The 21,206-nt window shown below is 36.2% G+C and overlaps 1 protein-coding gene and 1 pseudogene across 4 annotated transcripts; one reads left to right on the top strand and one right to left on the bottom strand.

Annotated features, from left to right (window-relative positions):
* The first annotated feature begins 811 nt into the window (after nt 1–811).
* LOC110793745 (protein DETOXIFICATION 14) lies at nt 812–17,211 on the top strand. Of its 4 annotated transcripts, none has more exons than XM_056829240.1 (8): nt 812–1,303; nt 1,393–1,937; nt 2,037–2,123; nt 2,233–2,289; nt 2,395–2,633; nt 2,711–2,916; nt 3,022–3,081; nt 15,433–17,211. In XM_056829240.1, exons 1-8 carry the CDS (start codon nt 1,061–1,063, stop codon nt 15,463–15,465), a joined length of 1,470 nt encoding a protein of 489 aa, XP_056685218.1. In that variant the 5' UTR covers nt 812–1,060; the 3' UTR covers nt 15,466–17,211. The 4 variants fall into 4 exon arrangements, with proteins under 4 accessions (XP_056685218.1, XP_056685217.1, XP_056685219.1 ...); XM_056829239.1 differs by lacking the exon at nt 15,433–17,211 and adding an exon at nt 13,997–14,654; XM_056829241.1 differs by lacking the exon at nt 15,433–17,211 and adding an exon at nt 14,001–14,654.
* Nucleotides 16,476–18,505, bottom strand: LOC110793749 (14-3-3-like protein D; annotated as a pseudogene).
* Nucleotides 18,506–21,206: the final 2,701 nt, after the last annotated feature.

The following is a 21,206-nucleotide window of genomic DNA, read 5'->3' on the forward strand; positions in this document are numbered from 1 at the left end:
CCGACTCTAGACCCGAAATTTGTTAAAATAGGAACCCGTAACGGCGAATCTGACCGTATTCAACCCGTTAAAACGGACGACCGATTTCTCCTCGTTAATGCATGACCCAGTCTCGAACCTGACACCTGATCGAAATATAACCAATAAAAGAATTGAGTCAACTGACCCGACCGGAAAAATGACTTGAACCCGTTTCAACACCAGACCCGTTGTCAACCCGAAACTGATTATAACCCGATGAAACCTGTTATTGACCCAACTCGTGACAACCCGTTACCTGATTTTACGCGACTTGTTGACAACCCAATTTGTCATTGACAGAACTAAATAATAACTTAAATCAAGTTAATATTAACTTTTATAATTACCTAATTTAGAACAAGTGAAAAAGGTTAAACCAAATTTAACCAAATTCATAAAAATTAATTATAAGGTTTAAACTTGACTAGACCTGATAGTTATCAGACCGGTCTTCACCCGTGTTCGAGTGAAACCGACCTGAATTTTAATCGACCCGATAATTATCTAATACGAACTTGACCCGAACCCGAAATTAACTGCTATAAGTCTGACTTGAACCCGACTCGTTAAACCCGAACCCAAAATCGTACCTGACTAGAAAAGACCCGACCTGAACCCGACCCATACCGAAATGATAAAATAATCCGACAAATAATCAGCTTGACCGAACACGAGCTGAACCCGACCTGCTCCCGGGTAATAAAATGAGCTGACATGACCCCACCAGATCATGAACCGAGACCCCGAGATGACCAGACCTGAATCGGATTCGAGTAACCCTTAAGACAGCTCTAATTCCAATTTCCAACCCATGGAGTTGGCCAATTTTTGTATAGGCTAAATTGAGTCGACTTAGTTTTGTAACGTGAGTTTATTACTGTAAAAAATTCCCCCGCGACCGAGTTAAACATGTGTTGAAGTTGGTGCTTTAGAGTTTAGACCATGGCAAAAGTCCATTATTATTAAGAGAATAAGAGAGACACCACGACTGAAGCAATTCACAAACTTGAGCACACTAGAGAGAGAGACATCGAGAGAAATGGAAGAAGGGTTGTTAATGAAGAAAGAAGAAAAAGGAAGAAATGATATAAAAAGAGAAGTAGGATGGAGAGAGATAATAGCGGAGATGAGTTGGGTAGCAGGTCCGATGGTGGCAGTACTAGTCTCACAGTACTTATTGCAAGTCGTAACCTTGATGATGGTCGGACACCTCGGCGCTCTTTACCTCTCTAGTACTGCTCTTGCTGTTTCTCTTGCTGCTGCCACCGGCTTTAGCGTCTTGGTACATTTTTTACTGATTACTGATATTCTAAAATATCGATTATTTTTAATTTTGTAAATTCTAACATATTTTGCGAATTGCGATTGTAGTTAGGGATGGCAAGCGCATTAGAGACTATAAGTGGGCAATCCTATGGAGCGCAGCAGTACTCGAAATTGGGAACTCAAACATACACTGCTATTTTCTCTCTCACTTTATTCAGCATTCCACTCTGTATCCTATGGATATATATGGGGGACATTCTCGTTTTCATAGGCCAAGATCCTTGTATTTCACATGAAACTGGTAAATTCATGATATATCTTGTGCCCACACTTATTTCTTATGCAGTGTTTCAGCCCTTGATTCGATATTTCCAATCCCAAACTTTAATCATGCCCATGTTAGTAAGTTCATGTGCTACTCTTTGCCTGCATATACCCATCTGTTGGGCTTTGGTATTCAAGTCTGGCCTAAATAACCTAGGTGGTGCTGTTGCCATGGGTATATCAAATTGGTTGAATGCCATTTTTCTTGCATTGTACATGATGTTCTCTTCCTCGTGTCAACCTACTCGTTCTCCACTCTCTATGGAAATGTTCTATGGAGTTGCAGAGTTTTCCCGCTTTGCTATTCCTTCTGCTGCAATGGTTTGGTAAGCTTTTAATTTTCAACCAACCTAGTTTACGTACATCCTAATTTAAGTGTTTGATAATTTCTAATTACGATTTAATCTCTGTATATATGCTTGTAGCTTAGAGTGGTGGTCATTTGAGCTGGTGATATTATTATCGGGATTTCTTCCAAATCCAGAACTCGAGACTTCTGTTCTCTCTGTGTGGTATTGTTCTGTTTTCGCTATCAACATAGTAAAACATCAGTCCTTTGTTTTTCTTTTTTTGTTCTTTTGTTACTAAGACACTTTTGTTGTTCTATTTGTAATAATTAAGCTTGACAACAATGCAAACATTGTTTGAAATACCTTACGGAATTTCAGCAGCTGCAAGGTATGATCAAGACCCAAAATTACTTTTGCGATATTAAAAAATTTGGAGTTAACTTTGAGCAATAAATAATTATATATATATATTTAATTTGGGCCTAAATTACAGCACGAAGATTGCCAATGAACTTGGGTCTGGAAACCCACAGGCAGCGCGCATAGCAGCCCGTGGAGTTATGGTAATGGGGGTTGCAAATGGTCTGGTTGTTAGTTCAATCCTTTTTGCTGTTCGGAGAGTATTCGGCTATTGTTTCAGTAAAGACAAGGAAGTTGTAGATTATGTCACCACTATGGCACCCTTGATTTGTGTTATTGTTATACTTGACAGCACACAGGCAGTTCTTTCAGGTACTTATTTCCATATTTAATTTGTTTTTTTTTTGTACAACGTTTCCCACAAAGTTGTTGTTGTTGTCAACATTCAGGGATAGCTAGAGGGTGTGGTTGGCAACATATAGGAACTTACGTGAATTTTGGTGCGTACTACCTTGTTGGAATTCCAGTTGCGGTTGCATTAGGCTTCTGGATGCGAATGAGAGGTCGGGGCCTTTGGATGGGAGTTATGGTCGGTGTTTTGATGCAGTCAGTGATTTTGTGTATTATAACGTGTTTTACCAACTGGGAAGAAGAGGTTTGTTTTCGACGTTGTATATTGACTGTTATAAAGGGTTTTATTATGTTATTTTAGACTCACCTTGTAATTATGTCTGATCAAAATTTGCTGATTGTTTTACAGGTGAGGAAAGCTAGAAAGAGAGTAGCCGAAGAAAGTAGCAGAGTTAGCAATGGAGTATATGTAAGTAAATGAGCAGAGATCATTGATATGTATTGAGCACAGGCCTATGAGCCAAATAATGAATTCCAACTCTGTCTTAGAATTGTATGAAATAGAATACATGTGATCATGTACTAGGCTAATACATCATTTAACTAAATGCATAGTAGAGCCCAACATATAACTTAATAAGCCTCAATATGGCCTAATGATAGAGTTAAACCAATAAGCCACCATAAAGTCTCCAACTTCTCCTTTGATATTCCTACCACGGTACACCCTAGGAGCTTCAGAGCCATACTGTCACGGTCCGAATATTTTGGGCACCGGATCGTGCGGCGCACTCCTACCTAATTCGCGGTAGGGGCGCAAGCCTTGTGCGGATCCCGAATTAAAAGGGCTCGTGAAGCACGAGCGAGCAAGTTTCCTGAAAAGGAGTGCTCTTGTCTGTTGGCGACAAGAATGAGACACGGGCGCCGATCGGGCACTTGTGTGCGCGCAACAGTTACAAGTAGGGCCAACTACGCGAGTGTATCTATTCGAGAGACTTTGTTGAGGCAAGCAAGCTTAAAAACAAGCAACATCACAATTGATGGGATTTACAGTTAATACAATAACATAATAGCGGAATACTCCCAATGCCAGAATCCATGTAAAAAGTATAGTTTAAGCATAACATACATTTGTAGCATGTACTCCCTATAGTCTACGAACACGATAGAGAACACCAATTGTAGTTCCTCAACTTAGTCCACCGACAGTGCATGTCCGCCTTGAGGTTGATATCTTAGATCTTTTTCAAGATATTTTGACTTTTAGGGAAGAAAATAGTTTGGAGCGCGCCAAGGAGAGAATTAGGGTTCTCACTTAGATGCCTATGGTTAGTGTAATATGTGGAGTGTAGGAAAACATGTGCATAATAGGTTATAATAATAACCTAATTAATGAGCAAACCAACCAACCAAGATGGTTGGCCAGCAAGCCCACGCGGAGGTGGGCACAACACGCTAGGCCGTGGGCCGCGCCCTGGCCAGCGCTGCTGCTGTTTCCTCGTTGCCTTCGGCCCGCGCACACAAACACACACGCAACAGGCTAGCAATGGGCTTGACGTGTTGTTGTATTGCTTTGCTTGCTCGTTGCTATGCACTTGCGCCCATGGGCCTCAAGTGCCTCGTGCACTCGGCTCGTGGGTTGCACTTCGTCTTGCGTCTAAATTATCTTTCGACAATTTTATTAATAGTATAGTACGATACGATCCAACGTCGTACGATACGATTATTCGTTTCGCTAGCTCACGAGTATACGCAATACGATATACGATTTACGATTCAACCTCGTACCATATAATTATGTTTTCCGAACTAATTTCTCGAAAAGCCATTAAATGAATATCAGATTCATTTTGAGCACGACCATGCATTTTCACAGTACCTAACTCTCCGAGAGGCGTTGTTACACAACAACACTGTATCCTGTCAAAGATAGGAGGACAATCCAATCTTGTAATTTTTGAATACTTACTTTGACTCATAAAGCACCTGAATACTGCTTTTATAATCTCCTTTTACGGTGCGACGTTTAGAGAGCATCAACGCGAACTAATCTTCAAACAAGCAATCATAATTACTTATGTTTTGAGGAATGGTTCTAATCACCATTAATGAGAACGACTTATGACATGACTTTAATCTCTTAAAGTGTTCTCATGGTCAATCTGATACGAGATCCAATAAGTATCTATGCAAAATATTTCTGACATTCAAGTCTCATTTAGTTTAAGAAGCTGAACTATAAATCAACTTGCAATTTAATCTTCATTAGTCATTGTTCGTCCAACCTTTCAATAACCTGAATTAGGGATCCTTTGTAACTTCAATATTCAAGTTCAATTATGGGTGTTTCTTTGTCAAAGAATCCATCTTAACAATCCATTTGATTGCTTTAAATCACTTAGACTTTTATCATTTAATACTAAACCAAAATTAATTAAATGAATATGAAACGTAAAATTTCATAAATATAAAATGATTAAACCAATTGTTTTAAACACAAATCCAGCAAATTTTCTAAAACAAAACTTAAGAAAGTCAAAGCCATTCTCCAATATTGTGCTTCACTTGTGGCAACGGTTTAGTCAATGGATCCGCGACGTTGTCGTCAGTTCCAACCTTGCAAGTCTCGAATTCTATCCGTTCAACGATTTCTAGAAGTATGTGAAATCGTCGCAGTACGTGTTTGACCTTCTGGTGGCTCCTAGGCTCCTTTGCATGGGAAATAGCTCCACTATTATCCTAATATAGAGCCACTCGTCCCTTTATGGAGGGGACAATCTCAAGTTCTTCAATGAACTTCTGAATCCAAACAGCTTCCTTTGTTGCTTCTGAGGTAACAATGTACTCGACTTCAGTTGTAGAATCCACAATAGTGCTTTGCTTAGCACTTTTCCATCTTACTGCTCCACCATTGAGGGAGTACAAAAAACCCTATTGTGATCTGAAATCATCTCTGACAGTTTGGAAGCTTGCGTCCGTATAGCCCTTAACAATCAATTAGGTGCATACAGAGATATGGAAGTCTTAGAACTAATACATATTGATGTTTGTGGACCATTTCCTACTCCTTCATGGAATGGTCAACAATATTTTGTATTGTTCATAGACGATTACTCTAGATATGCATACTTAATTCTTATCCATGAGAAATCCCAGGTTCTGGAAGTGTTCAAAGCATACAAAGTTGAAGTTGAAAACCAACTCAAGAGACGCATAAAGAATGTAAAATCTGACCGTGGCGGTGAATACTATGTTAGATATGATGGTTCAGGTGAACAACGTCCAGGACCCTTTGACAAATACCTAGAGGAATGCGGGATTATCCCTCAGTACACTATGCCAGGTTCACCTAGCATGAATGGTGTAGCTGAAAGGCGAAACCGAACCCTTAAAGATATGGTGAGAAGTATGATTTTTCATTCAATCTTACCAGAATCACTCTGGGGTGAGGCACTAAAGACAACAACTTATATTCTGAACCGGGTACCAACTAAAGCAACTGCCAAAACACCTTATGAACATTGGACAGGGAAAAATCCTAGCTTAAAGCACTTTCGTGTATGGAGTTGTCCATCTGCAGCACGACCTTACAAGCCACACGAAAAGAAGCTAGCACCCAAGACTATAAGCAGTTACTTTATTGGTTATTCAGAGCAATCTAGGGGCTACAAGTTCTATGATCCCACTACTAACACTATTTTTGAGACAGGGACTACCATATTCTTTGAGGATGTTAAGTTTGGGGGAGAAAATGAGGTCAGAAACATTGTCTTTGAGGAAGAAACGGTATCCATCCCTCAACCATTTCATACAGATGCCTCTTATGAAACATATGAGGAACCTCAAGAAGACAATGTTTTTGCTCCTTCTAATCAGATTTAAAATCTGATTCAAACTGAGCAAACTCAACATCCTCAAGAATAAGTGCAACAAGAAGAAGTGCAATTGCGTCGATCCACTGGAGACAGGAGAAGTGAAATTCCAGATGATTACATTTTCTTCCTCCAAGAACATGTGACAAACATGGAAAGGGTGGAAGATATCCTTGTATTTCTCCAAGAACATGAGGAAAGTACTGGTTTGGTGGAAGATGATCCTATCAGCTTCCGTCAAGCCATAAAAACTTCTAATTCAAAACAGTGGATCATAGCAATGAATGAAGAGTACAAGTCTATGCAAGATAATAAAGTCTGGGAACTAGCTTGTCCCATTACCAGAAGGTGTGAAACCCATTGGTTGTAAATGGATATTTAGAACCAAAAGGGATTCTAAAGGTAATGTGGTATAAAGCTCGTCTTGTTTCTAAAGGCTATACTCAAAAGGAGGGGATTGACTATAAAGAGACTTTTTCTCCAGTATCATCAGAAGACTCTTTTAGAACAATCATGGCCCTTGTTGCACATTTTGATTTAGAGCTTCATCAGATGGATGTGAAGACAACGTTTCTAAATGGTGATATTGATGAAACAATTTACATGATGCAACCAGAAAACTTTGTATCAGGAGATCCAAAGAAGATGGTTTGCAAATTAAGAAAATCCATCTATGGGCTAAAACAAGCATCTCGTCAATGGTACCAGAAGTTTCATCACACTATTCTTTCATTTGATTTCGAGATGAATGTTGTAGATGATTGTGTGTATCATAAATTTAGTGGAAGCAAGTTTACTTTTCTGGTATTCTATGTCGACGATATCCGGCCTGCTTACTAGCAACAATAAGAATATGTTGTATGAAACCAAGAAATTTCTTTCAAATAATTTGAAATGAAAGACCTTGGTTAAGCTTCCTTTCTGTTAGGGATTGAGATACTTCTTGATAGATCTCAAAGAATTCTACAAGAAAATGTAGATACAGAGGCAACACCTTGAGGCAATTCATTTTTATGGCCTCTAAAAGTGTCTTTTAGCATTAGTTAATTATGGTAGCCTCTAAAAGTGATTTTTAGGGTCGGTGAAATTTAGCCTGCCCCTAAAAGTACTTTTTAGCATTAGTAAAATAATGGTTTCCCCTACAAAGTTTCTTTAGCATCAAATGAAATTAAGTTGCCCCTAAAAAGTACCTTTTAGCATTAAAGGAATAATGATTGCCTCTAAAACTATTTTTTAGCGTCAATGAAATTTACGTTGCCCCTAAAAAGTACTTTTTAGCATTAATGAAATGATGATTGCCTTTAAAACATTTTTTTAGCATCAGAAAATAATGGTTGCCTCTATAACTTTTTTTTTTAGCATCAATGAAATTTATGTTGCCCCTAAAAAGTACTTTTTAGCATTAACGAAATAATGGTTGCCTCTAAAACATTTTTTTAGCATCAGAAAATAATGGTTGCCTCTAAAACTTCTTTTTTAGCATTAATTAAAATTTTGTTGCCCCTAAAAGGTACTTTTTAGCACTAATGAAATAATGTTTGCCTCTAAAACCTTTTTTAGTATCAATGAAATTTATGATGCCCCTAAAAAGTACTTTTTAGCATTTAATAAATTTTAGGTCAAGTCTTTGATATTTATTGTTCGTTTTTTTCTTTTTATCCATATTTTGTGCTCGTACTGTGGTTTTTATATTCTTGTGTTCATTTCTCCAAGTTATGTTTCAAGAATTAGGTTTCTAATTTTTTTTTTCTTGGATTAATAAGGGTATAATAAACTAAAGTAAACGATCAACCAATAGGAGAATAATATTATAAATTAATAGTAGCCTATGTAGGATTCGAACCTACATCATTATGCAATTGCACAAAGCTCTGCCAATTGAGCTAATAGACTCTTTTTATTGGTATAGTGTCATGGCAGTTTTAAGGGGAAAAAACAAAGTGTAGTGACATATTAGTGTGTGAAGCTGCATATAAAACAAAGTGTAGTGACATATTAGTTCACATATAGTCTATCTTTTATTATCTTAAGTGAGCCCATGCGAACCAGGATTTCTGTGCTAACTGATAAGAACAATTATGCCCATGTAGTTAGTACTAGCTCGGAGAATGAATTAAAGAAGTTGAAAGACAATGCTAACTTTGTGTAGATTTGTATGTCCATAGACGGCATGAATTTGAAAGTTGGAGTTGCATGCCAATTGACCCGATTTATACCACCTACATAATTTTGCCACGAAAAATAATTAAAGGTAACATTTTATATTTCAAATAATGATATTTAGATGCAATTTAAACCGTGATGAAAGGTTTTTAGAGAGCACTGCAAATAATTTAGCGTATCATTTGTACATTACAAGGCCGATCATCTATAAGCTCATTTTTTTGGTAAAGAAATAAACTTTTATTAACCAAACGTGAACCATTTTTTGTACAAGCTTAACCAAATAAAATACACTAGGCCTCCTAACATCTTAGAAGCCAAAAACTACAAAACAAATAAGCTATCCAACCAAACTATACAAGTATGCTATATGATGTTCAGATACACGGCCACCATCAGGCTTTAACAACAGCAATGTGCCAACAGCAATGTGCACGCAGGAGCAGACCAGAGCTGAACAAAACAGCATTATCAAAAGGACATCAAAACAACAATAGAGCACCAGAAGAAGCACAACAAAACCACGTCAGCCTAGTTCTGTAACCCAGGATCAGATCAGACACACCCAAGCGGATTAAACCACTTTATATATGGCTTGCAGCATATGTTGATTGTCTTTTTACACATTAATTAAGGATGTGGCCTTAGAGAAAATAGGTTCACTCTTGTATTACCAACAAACAATCTCAACAATGTCCAAGATCAAAACCTAACACTAGAAACTTCAAATACGACCAAACAAAATCAAAACTTTGACAGAATCACAGTGGATAGGTTTACCTTATGTCTACCAGATTAACTACAACTTTCCCATTAGCTTGTGTTATCATAACTCACAATCGAAGTTTGAGGAAACTAATGTCAATAATTATCCATCTAATCACTATCTCCTCTTTTTTTCTTCACTAAGATATCCATTCACAAATAAACACAATAAAAATATGTAAATTCATCATTATAATGCCATCTCTTTCGTAGAAATGAACAAGTAACAGTGATCAACAAAATTATCACATTAATAATAAGACAGATATCCCAGCCTTTTCCGGCTAGAACAGCCTATCCAAGAAACCGACTACCATTGAGGTTAGGCATTTTCATATTTTACAAACCTACGTTCGCTTGACAAAAATATGCAAAGTTGAAACAGAAAGGAACCATAGATCAAAAAAGTTGATTACTAAAGTGGACAAGCAAATGAAGCTTCCAGGGAAAAATTTGCACCTACAGCTCTGGTGTAATACCAGTCAGGGTCCTATGGAGCGAGTTCCTTGAGTTCACTAGTCTTGACAATCTCAGTCCAGTGAGGCAGCTCCATCTAAGCAGAACCAATAAACAGTAAATCAAAATCTAGCGTCATGTCAAAGCTTGTAACTAGGGCCAACTCATAAACAGCTAATTAATTTTCCATTATCTAAAACTAGCATCTATTATCTAAAACTAGGGCCAACTCATAAACAGCTAATTAATTTTCCATTGCAAGTGTTTTTTGTTGATGAAACAATGCAGCTTAAGTGAAAACTCCAACACAAAGCAACCAGATACAAACAGAAGCAGGAGTAACTGCTAATAGCAGACAAGAAGCTCTTAGACAATTATTAAGTCCAAAGAATAGTAACAAATGACCAATATCGTCCAAACAAGATTAATCCAGACATTAGAACTAGAAAAGGATATCATATGGAAAGAACACCAAAGACCTACCCTCATAGATGATATAATATCAGGAAGTCTTAGTGACCGACACTGAAGATTTATTGATTTCAGTGAGATTCCAGATCTTCGACTTGTCTGCAGACTCATAAAGAAATTTTAGTTTTAGATCTACTAGGCTTCGGTTATCAGCATTCTGCAGACCAATTAAAAGGGAAAGTTACACTTTTTAGAGTGATACACTTTCTGTAAGAGTACATCAATAATTTTTATTAATTTGCACTCTGAGAGAACATAGGATTTGCGTTGCTCGTCTCCTGGTAAACTAAGAGTTCCTAAAAGACAAATTTCAAGTCGTAGGATACTTCGATGCATCATAATATAGATATGATCAAGAATAGAGTAGTAAATACCAGAAAGAATTGAAGGCAAAATGTCCAAGCCTGCTCTAAAATGGAGATAATATAGAGATAATAATGGGAAAGAATGAATTTAAACTGGGCCTAATTTAAACTGGGCCATAATTTTTACATGTCATCATAAGTCTAGAGACCCATAATGTTTAAGCCCTAAGATAACCCATGACAGTAATGTCCCTAAGAAGAAGTCAGAGTCAACATGTACAATAGCATTCTGGTGAAAATGGAATTAATAAGGAAAAAAATATTGCAACAGAATGCTATGCAAAGGACTAACTCATTAAATTTTTATTACAGAATTCATTAACAAGTAGCCTAACAAGTTTAAAGTCCACAACCAATAACAGTACCTGAGAGTACATACATATTTTTTTTATTAATTTTCACTCTTGAGAGAACATAGGATACGCGTTGCTCGTCTCTTGGTAAACTACCGCCTGAAAACTAACTTATGATTCATTTAAAACTTTGATTTAAAACCATTCGAAAGTATCTTGTAAGAATTCAAAGTTAAGCCATTCATTTAAAACTTTGATTCCCAACAAAAATACAATGATTTTGTTATAAACAATTCAACATCCAGATCAACCATTTCAATGGTTATTCACAAATTTCATGTTCGATTAAGATTTCTCTTTCCAAAAGAAATCTAAACTAAGCTTCAATTTGTGATATGAATTGTTCGATATTGTAAATCTGACACCAGAATTACACCAAAAATTCAATCAATTCTTACAACTTTATGCTAATTGACTTTTGCCACAAAAAAACACTTTTGCAAGCCACTGTGAAAACTCCAGTTATCATACCTATAGCCCCGGTCAGGATTCAAGGTGTTCCCTATGGACAATATCAAAAATTCAAGCCTAACAATAACAAACAACAGGCATCTGAAGTCAAAATACTCAATCAAAAGTTTTAGAAAAAGGTTTAATTCACAAATAAATCAGACCCTAGATGGTTAGATTCAGCACAACCAACATCAAAATAGTGCAAATCAATGAAACTTTGAAATGACTGTTGGAGAGAGAAATTACCTCAGCAACAATGTAATCGATCAAGGGCAGCGGCAGGTAAACCTGAACGCATTTCCCAGGCTTCAAAAACCGAGCTTGGACGAGGATTGACAATTATAGTGAAATCAAAACCCTATATTTTCTTGAAGAGTATGAGTGTAATTGATGCAAATTGCCGGTTTTGAATATTCTCAATCTAACGTCACTAGTGACAGCCAACAACAGGTGTTGGTGCCGGAGAATTAATTGACGACGATGTACACCTAGAAGGCTAGAAGGTCGGTGAGATGAGACTGGAAGCTTCACTTTGTTGGGAGCCCGTCACCACAAATTTGGACTTTTGGTGAGAGAGATAGAGGAAAGTGATGAGGGAAATCTATAACTTTTTCCCTATCGCTCATCACTTTCTATGAAATTGAAAACTGAGATAACCGATTCTTTGAATCCTCAAAAGTAATGAAAAAATGAAAGTTGAAAACATGAAATTTCTGGATAGCGGGCTTTTGGGATTAATCGCGCGCCATTATGAAATTAGAAAATGTGGAATAGCGGGCTATTGGAAAATGATTTTGGCGGAGAAATTTCGATCCCGAAATTATAAATTAGTTACTCCCGGTGTTTATATATATAATAGATTAAATATGAAAAAAATAGACTATGTCAAAAGTCTCGTTTTAAAAAAAATGGATTTGTGTTTTATTCCGTGTCGGTTTTGTTCAGTCTTTCTAATTGTTTAAACTAATAATGTACAAAGTAATTGATTGGCTACATCGTATTCAACCCAATAATCGAACCTTACTTTTGTTCGTACTAAGAGTATGTGCGTTATGTACTTAAGTTCACCTTATAAACCTAAACTTATCTAAATTTAACTAAACTGATTGGGCTGAATTGAACAATATTGCGACTTATAGAAATTGATAGGACTAGATCGATCCCAATTGCAAAGTAGTAATAGGACATAAGTGTCACGAGTGAAATTATTGAAACTTATTTGACCTGAACTGATTTAAATAACTTAATTATTTGACTCGTTGCAATGTTGTTGAGATTGTTTAAACTACAATGGTATATTACGTATTTAACTTTGTCTAAATTCGTTAAAAAATGGATCTAAGTTTAACAAAAGGAATATCAATCAAACTTGTTTGCCTCGTTGCTACGTTGTTTGAACTAATTCATGATCTAATTCGATACATCATATTCCATTTAATAAGTTGATTTTAGTGAATAAGGGTATGTTTGTTTCAACCGATTTTAACTTATTTTGACTCATTTCAGCAAAACTAAGCTCAGATAAGTACAAATAAGTTTATGTAAGTTCAAATAGGTCTGGTTTAGCAAAATAAGTTTTTTCAGATAATTTACGCACACAAATGGTTCTTTTTAGCAACTATATTAGGTTCAGATAAGTTAATCTCAGTCAAATTCAGTTGTACCGAACAAAACGTTGCGCGCGGTATGCTCTGGAATAACTAATTTGGTATTAACTATATTTTTACTAATTATGTTGTGTCGATTTTGTCTAGTCTTTCGAGTTTTTATACTATATATTAACATTATCAATTATTAAACTAATAACTTGCAGTTGTACACCCGTTTAATTCTCGATCCGTTTCAAACAAACTTCAATGTGACACGACTCGATTACGACCAACCTAATTCTGAATTGTGCAAAATTATCCAAAAAATTTTTAGGGTTTAGGGTTTAAGGTACGTTTTAGGGTTTAGGGTACGTTTTGGGGTTTAGGGTACGTTTTGGGGTTTAGGGTACGTTTTGAGGCAATAATATGGGGTTGCCTCTAATTATATTTTGAGGCAAGGATATATGGTTGCCTCTAAATGTATGGGCTTTTAGAAGCAACACATTGTGTTGCCTCAAAAGGGGCCTTTAGAGGCAACCAATAATTAGCGATGGACTTATTAGAGACATCTACTTTTTTGCTTCAGAAACCCATTAGAGGCTAAATCCCTATTTTAGAGGCAATTATGACTTGCCGCTGTGTCCGATTTTTCTAGTAGTGTTAGGTTATCTCAAAGGAACTACATTGAAAAAATATTAAAAAGATTTGGCATGCAGGACTGCAGACAAGGGGATACCCCTACTTCCAAGGGTGACAAATTTAGCCTTAGCCAATGCCCTAAAAATAACCTGGAAATCCAAGAGATGCAAACAATTCCCTATGCTTCAGTCGTAGGGAGTCTAATGTACGCTCAAGTTTGTACGCGCCCTGATATAGTGTACATTGTTGGAATGTTAGGCAGATTTCTTAGCAATCCAGGAATGGATCATTGGAAACCAGCTAAGAGGGTTATGAGATATATGAAGAGAACAAGAGATTATATGGTCACATACAAAGGATCAGACCATTTGGAGATCGTTGAATACTCTGACTCTGATTTTGCGGGATGTGAAGACTCTAGAAGATCTACTTCTGGTTCTGTGTATCTAGTAGCAGGTGGTGCCATAATCTGGAAAAGTTCCAAACAGAAATAATAGCCACTTCTAGTATGGAAGCTAAATTCATAGCATATTTTGAGGCATCAAAACATACTTTGCCACAGGTCTGCATATCATAAACGAGGTTGAAAGGCCAATCAAGTTATACTATGACAACAAGTATGCAGTGCTCTATCCTAATAACAATAAGAGCTTGAGCAAATCAAGGCACATTACGGTCAAGTATCGAGCTGTTAAAGAAAGGGTCCAAAATAAAGAAATTTTTATAGAACATATCAGATCAAACTCCATGTTGGCAGATCCCTTTACAAAAGGACTCCCACCTAATGTTTTTCACGAGCATACTGCTCACTTGAGGGTTTTAGAGTTTAAGGATATTGAGGTTTAGTGCGAGTTTTTCATAATATGATTTAAAATGTTCTATGTTAAACTATATGCACATTGTTGTTTGTTTTTAATACTCTGATCAGAAATAAAGTGTGTCACAATCCGTGGACTATGCACCGTGGTGCACATAGAGCATGGTGCACCAAAAGAACATACGTGCATAAGCAAAAGAACATGACACCATGGCAAAAGAACATGACACCAAGGCAAAAGAACATGCGATATAATATTTAACTTTTTTGTTATAAAAATAATATATTATTTTACTATTTATTAAAAACCTAAATTAAAAAAAAAATATTCAAGTTCTTTTCTCGTAACCAGATGTTTTTACAATTATATACTAGTGTTCTTAAGGTGCACCATGTTTTATGTGCACCATGGTCCACCTTCTAAATTGCGCATTTTCATGTGATTTTCATGATGTACATTTCATGATTGATCAATGTCATTAGATTATGTTGGTATTAGTGATCAGAGGAAGTCTTAATCTATACTAGGTATACCATTGAAATGGTATACTAATATTCTGCATTTTTATTTAGTATCAAACCACATAGTTTAGTACAAGAAAAGTAGTTGTATATTTTCATGTGATACCAAACAACATAGTTTGATAACGTGGTTTCATTTTTATTTGGTTCCAAACAACATAGTTTGGTACTCACAAGTCAAAGATAAATGTTATTTTTCGTGGGCTAGACTCAATTTATTACATGAACTTACCATTTAGCCCTTAATATACCAACTAAAGTTACTATTTCACCCTTAGTATACCATTTTAATGGTATACCCAGTATAGATTCAGAAAACCTTTTAGTGATCATTGCTGGTAAATTCTTATTGCAGGAAAGAAACCACGCTGGTCCTATATTAAAATGACTAATGGACAAGATTGTGTTTATTGCTCTCTGGATATGATGTTAATTTTGAGCTCTTGAGCTGAGGTGTAATACATTTATAAGGACACATATGCGACCCAGTGGGAGATTGTTAGTAAATACAATTATGGGGCCTCATACGTAAACAATAAAATGTGTTAATCCATATAGATAAGCCAAATTTATAATGGTCTATTTACGATTTACGGTCGGACTTGGCTAAGAGGCATAATTGTCATGAAAATTAATGTTATATATATATATATACTATAGTACTATCTTTAATGAGATGACAGGTCAAATTAGATAGTACATTTTAGTTCATTATGGAAACGGTTATGGCCCCCGATGCATGTTTTCATTAGTGTATGTTATTAAAAGAAAACTGAAAAGTCGGAAGAGTAAGAGGAGTATTAAAGATATAGTCTCCTCATGTTCTTTTCGGTTACATTTTGGGTCTTTTATATCCCATCAATGGAGAGCCAAATGATCATCACACTAAACCAAGAAAACATAGCAACGGAAGGCTTAATCGTATCCAACGCTCGATCCCTCTTCACTCATGGCTGCTATGGAAGCTCAAGGTATGTAATTCAATCAGCTCAAGGTATGTAATTCAAATTGATTGTTCTTTCAATGGGTTTACATGGATATGATCTTTGATGAATCAGAATTCAGTTTTTTTATTTCTTACAATGGTCGGATCACAAGAAAACAACAAAAAATTCCACTTTGACATGAGCAAACAATAGCAATAATACAAGTTTCAGGTTCACCAATTATTAAGGAATATCAATTGTGCCGTAAAGCTACAAAAATTATACCAAAAATAATATCATATATCCGAAAACCATATTCAACATATAGTACGTCTCACGATTGTGCAGACGATGATGAACAAGATGATTACAGAGTAATATCGATCTAATTAAACTAACAATAAAAATAAAAATAAGAATGAATTGAATTGAATTGAATTGAATTGAATGAAGTTTAGCAGATGAAGAGCGATCAACAACGTCGGTTTTGATGATTCTCCTCTTCCAAAGCCCACAATGAAACGTTGTCCCTTAAACACTGCATGATGATACTGCACTCTCTAGGGTAATTACTTTTTTTAATCAACTCCAACGTAGCCTCATCATAAGTTTCCTTAGCAAAGGTACACGCCCTGGAGGTACCAAAAGATACGGGTTAATAACGGTAAAGATAATTATCAAACTAAGAGAATGTTGTAATAGATATCCCGTACGTAAGTGTGTATTTATGTACAAGTTAAGTACGTACCTTTTACAAGAATTCATAATATCATACTAGAAGACGGACAAATTCAATGCTAAGCCCAAGCGTGCCGGGTGAGCAACCGACAAATTAGCCACTGCTATGGTCGTTCCTTCCTGCAACAACAACCAATTTTGGTTACACAAACTTTTCAGAAAGGTCGATCTACAATAATATATTGTGTGGCGGTCTAAAAGAGGAAGATTATCCGCACCTGTTCTGTTCTTTTAGTTACCCTTATTGATGTTGTAAGTTTTCTTTATTTTAGTTATAAGTTACCTTATTTTCAAGGCTATTAGCTTAAATGGTAGAGCTTGTACATGGTATGGGGTCAAACTCCACGTAGCCTACTACATATATTACACTTGTGTATTGGTGTATATTTTCATTTTTGGTGTTGTATTGGTCATAATTATAACTTGTAACAAGCATATCACTTTTGATTAAGGTCACGTACGTAATTGTTATTGTTAGAGTCGCATTTTTCAATGGTTAGGGTCACATTTATCCTTAAGTAAGGTAACTTTAGTCCTCGAATAAGATATCAAGAGATTGAGGGCACACAAAAGTTTTTGTTTTGGTTAATTAACATATCTAGTTTCCTAAACACTATCATGTTCTAAACATGTATCTAGGTAAGGTACATTCATATACTCCCTCCGTCCCGGAATACTTGACCTGTTTTCCTTATCGGGCCGTCACTTAATACTTGACCTGTTTCTAAAAATGGAAATATTCTAACAATATTATATTATTTCTCACTCCACCCCTATTAACCCACCTACCCCTACTCCATACAAAAAATAATTAAAAATTCAACCCCTACTCTCCCCAACCCCACCCCTTCACACATTTTCCACTAACTACATTAAAATAATACCCCACTATCAACTACTACCTATTAAATTAAATAAGTCAATTCAAGTCCCTTAAACTCTGTGCCGGTCAAACCGGGTCGAGTATTCCGGGACGGAGGGAGTAACAGAATATGTAAAATCTCAAAATTCAACCATTCCAAACATAAATTACTTCTTTAAAGTTCTTTAAGCTTATTGTTTGCACGAATTCCAATTCAATATCAAACCGCTAACATATTCAATTTCTTATATGACAATATTATAAAAAGTTGATATTTTAAAATAATATTTCGACATGTAATGTAATGCTTTCTTTAATTTAATCTAATTCCTGCCCGTTTCGACCAAAAAAATTTATTTCGAGACGTAAAGAACTTTCCATAAACGGATATAAAATTACAGACGATACACTTTTCCATACTAGCTAGCAAAAACAAAATAAGAGTTTTAACATAGAAAATTGTAAAAAGAGAAAAAACAAATACTCCAGAGACATTTAGGACACCCAAACGAAAAACAATGAAACGAAATTCTACCTCATAAGCTTTCAAGGATTGATCAGCAGCTTCGTTCCTCTCATCACCAGATTTGATTTCTGCTAGATAACGATAATTATCGGCTTTCCTGCAATTAAAAAATTATAACATAAATTTAACCACACTAGAAAATCAAATAATATGCATAAAGTTAGTTCGGTGAAAAAAAAGAAGTTAAAATGAAGTATAGTCGTACTTACATGTTTAAGAAAAAGACGGAAGATTCAGTGGTAGAAGCAAAAGGAAGAAGGTGATGATCAATCATCTTAATAACATCGTTACAGTGATGAGTAATCTCCGATTCGACTTTAAGACGATAATCTCGAATACGCATTAAGTTGGTGTTGTCTCGTTCCTTCTTTTCCATTTCGCAGAAGGTTCTCCGAGATTCTCTCTTACGTCCGATGACATTCTTGTACGCTGTAGAGAGAAGATTCCGCTCTTCATCTGTGAATTCCACGTCGAATTTTTATTCTTTTATTTCTGTGGAACTCCTAAAAGATCGTATCTCTAAAAACTTGGCTTGTTAATTATTATGTTTTATATTCGAATTTAGTACGTTGGAACTTAACTTTGAGGCTAACTTAGTTTGCCAACCGTTGATCGGAGGGTGCTATAATCGGTATATATTAGTACTGTATTTTTCTACTTTTTGTTAATGCCAACAGGGGGAAATGAATGCAAACTTAACTTAAATTGATCACTTGAGTCCGTCTCACTACTCTCTTCTCGATGTAAGTTTATAAAATTTTATTTCTCGTTTTTTATTTTTATTTTCGTTTATTAAAATTAATTGCAAATTTCCTTAATTTCATTTAGGAAGTTTGGATTAATTTTTATAAAAATACTTTATTTAATTTATTGCTTTATATTTATGCTAATTGATTATTGTTACATTTAGGGAAAGTTTGCTTTTGTTGTCATCACCAAAAAGGGGGAATATTGTTGACCCTAAAGTTTTGATGATGACAAAGCAAACTCCTGACAATTGGTTAAGTTATGTTGCATAATAGGTTCCGAGATCCTTAGAGGGATAATGCTAAGTTAAGGAGATCCTGAGTTGGATAAACTAAGCAACGTAGAATATAAGCAAGTAATTGATCCATGTCAGACACTACATTGAAGAAATAATCATTAAGCAAGTTTACAAAGGCGAGATCCTTAGGCGAGTTCCTAAGGCGAGATCCTCATATATTATGTGGATCCTCGATGTTCCAGAGAAGGAACAAATTGGGAAGTCTTCGAGTGAAGCTTCTAAAGGTGCAACATGAAGACTACAACATATGAGTTTATGTTTAGGATTTATGTAAGTATTTAATATTGTTTATACGTAATTTGGAACAAAAGGAACCTAGGTATTTTGGTACGTTTTAAATTGAAATATATTAACTGTAATTATAAAAGAGTTTTAAGTTGGAAAATCTTCGTTAATAAATAAAATGAATTTAACTAATAAATGTAAACATAGGATACTGTTTTCATTCTCCTTGTTTCTCAAGCAAAAGATTTTCCATGATCCTTAAAACTCTCCCACGTATTTCTGTTTAAACGTGCAAGTAGTGTTTTGATTTGGTCTCCCTGTTTCTCTCCAACTATACCCATGTTACTGAGCAGTAACAGTTAGTGGGTAGTTGAGGAGAACATGGGTACCCAATCTTAGGTAAAACTCTCCTATAAAAGGAGAAGAGTTTTGGCTTTTCAAAACACAACTGATTTCTACAAAATCTATCTTAAAGAGCTTAAAGGTTTTAAAAGAATCAGTTGGCAAAATAGAGTGTTCCTTGAGTTCCTTATTATTATAAGCTTTATTACGTACTAGAATCTATCTATCATATTGTATTTTGGGTTTAAGGATTGAGTGATCCTTGAGTGACTTAGAGTTAAGTCAAAGAGAGAAAGAGCGACTAAGAGTTTAGTCAAAGATAGAAACAGTGACTTAGAGTTAAGTCAAAGAGAAAAGGAGCGACTTAGAGTTAAGTCAGAGAGAGAAAGAGGAGCACAGTAATCGAAGGGGATTGCTGTGGGGAACTCGTGTTCGAGAGGAACTCAAGTTAAAGAGTGTATTTGTAATAGAGTTATTGCATTAATACAAAAGAGTAGTGAGGTTCTTCTTGATTAGGGTCAAGAAGGTTCCTCCGTTTTATATCTTTCTTCGCTCATTGTTCCCAGTCTCTTTATTGTTTAAATTCCGCAAGAAACTTACTCAAGTTCCCAAGAAACAATTCACTGTTAGGTTATGATACATATGACAATTCATAAATCATGCGGAAAAACCATAAAGCCAGGAAAACATATTATTTACACATAATCATTTAGCATAGTTTAGATGCATACTCTTTGTTGCGTGCCTTCCCTAGCTGCGCCCGAACCGAACAAGAACAAGTCTTTAGGACTCCAAGTGTCGTCCCTCCGTAGATAGTCCACAGCACGTCCGGATCCGCCTTAAGATTGACCAACTAGAATCGCCCTTAAGGTACTATTATTTTCGGCACTTTATAGGCAAATGTGTGACTGAATTTTTCTCTCAAAAACTCACTTTGAATACTTTGAAACTTGTTATAAATTGTGAGCCCTAGCCTCATATTTATAGGGGTATGGAAAGGGAATCGAAATCCTACTCAGATACAAATTAATTAAACCTAGAATCCTACAAGAACTCTAATTTAATTAATTTATCAAATAGAATTAGGAATTTAATCATTAACCGAACTCTGCATGTTTTAGGAAACGTGCACGAACACAAACACTTGCACACACACGCACGGCAGCCACGAAGGGCCCCCATGCGTGCGCGCGAGCAGCAGCCCACGCAGCGCCCGCGCGCGCTGCGCGCTGCGCGTGCTGTGCGCTGCGCGTGCTGTGCGCGCTGTGCGCGCTGTGCGCGCTGTGCGCGCTGCGCAGCCTGCTGGGCCTGGCCTTGCGCTGGGCCTGGCGAGGCTGTTTGTGCGGCGCGCTTGGCTTGCTGGGCGATGGCCTGGCTTCGTGCTGGGCCTCGTCCGGCAGGCCTCGTCCGATGCTTATTCGTACGATGCGCTTCCGATTAAATTTTCCGATTCCGGAATTCATTT

This window comes from Spinacia oleracea, chromosome 5, assembly GCF_020520425.1.
Source record: "Spinacia oleracea cultivar Varoflay chromosome 5, BTI_SOV_V1, whole genome shotgun sequence".
In the NCBI taxonomy this organism is placed as follows: Eukaryota; Viridiplantae; Streptophyta; class Magnoliopsida; order Caryophyllales; family Amaranthaceae; genus Spinacia; species Spinacia oleracea.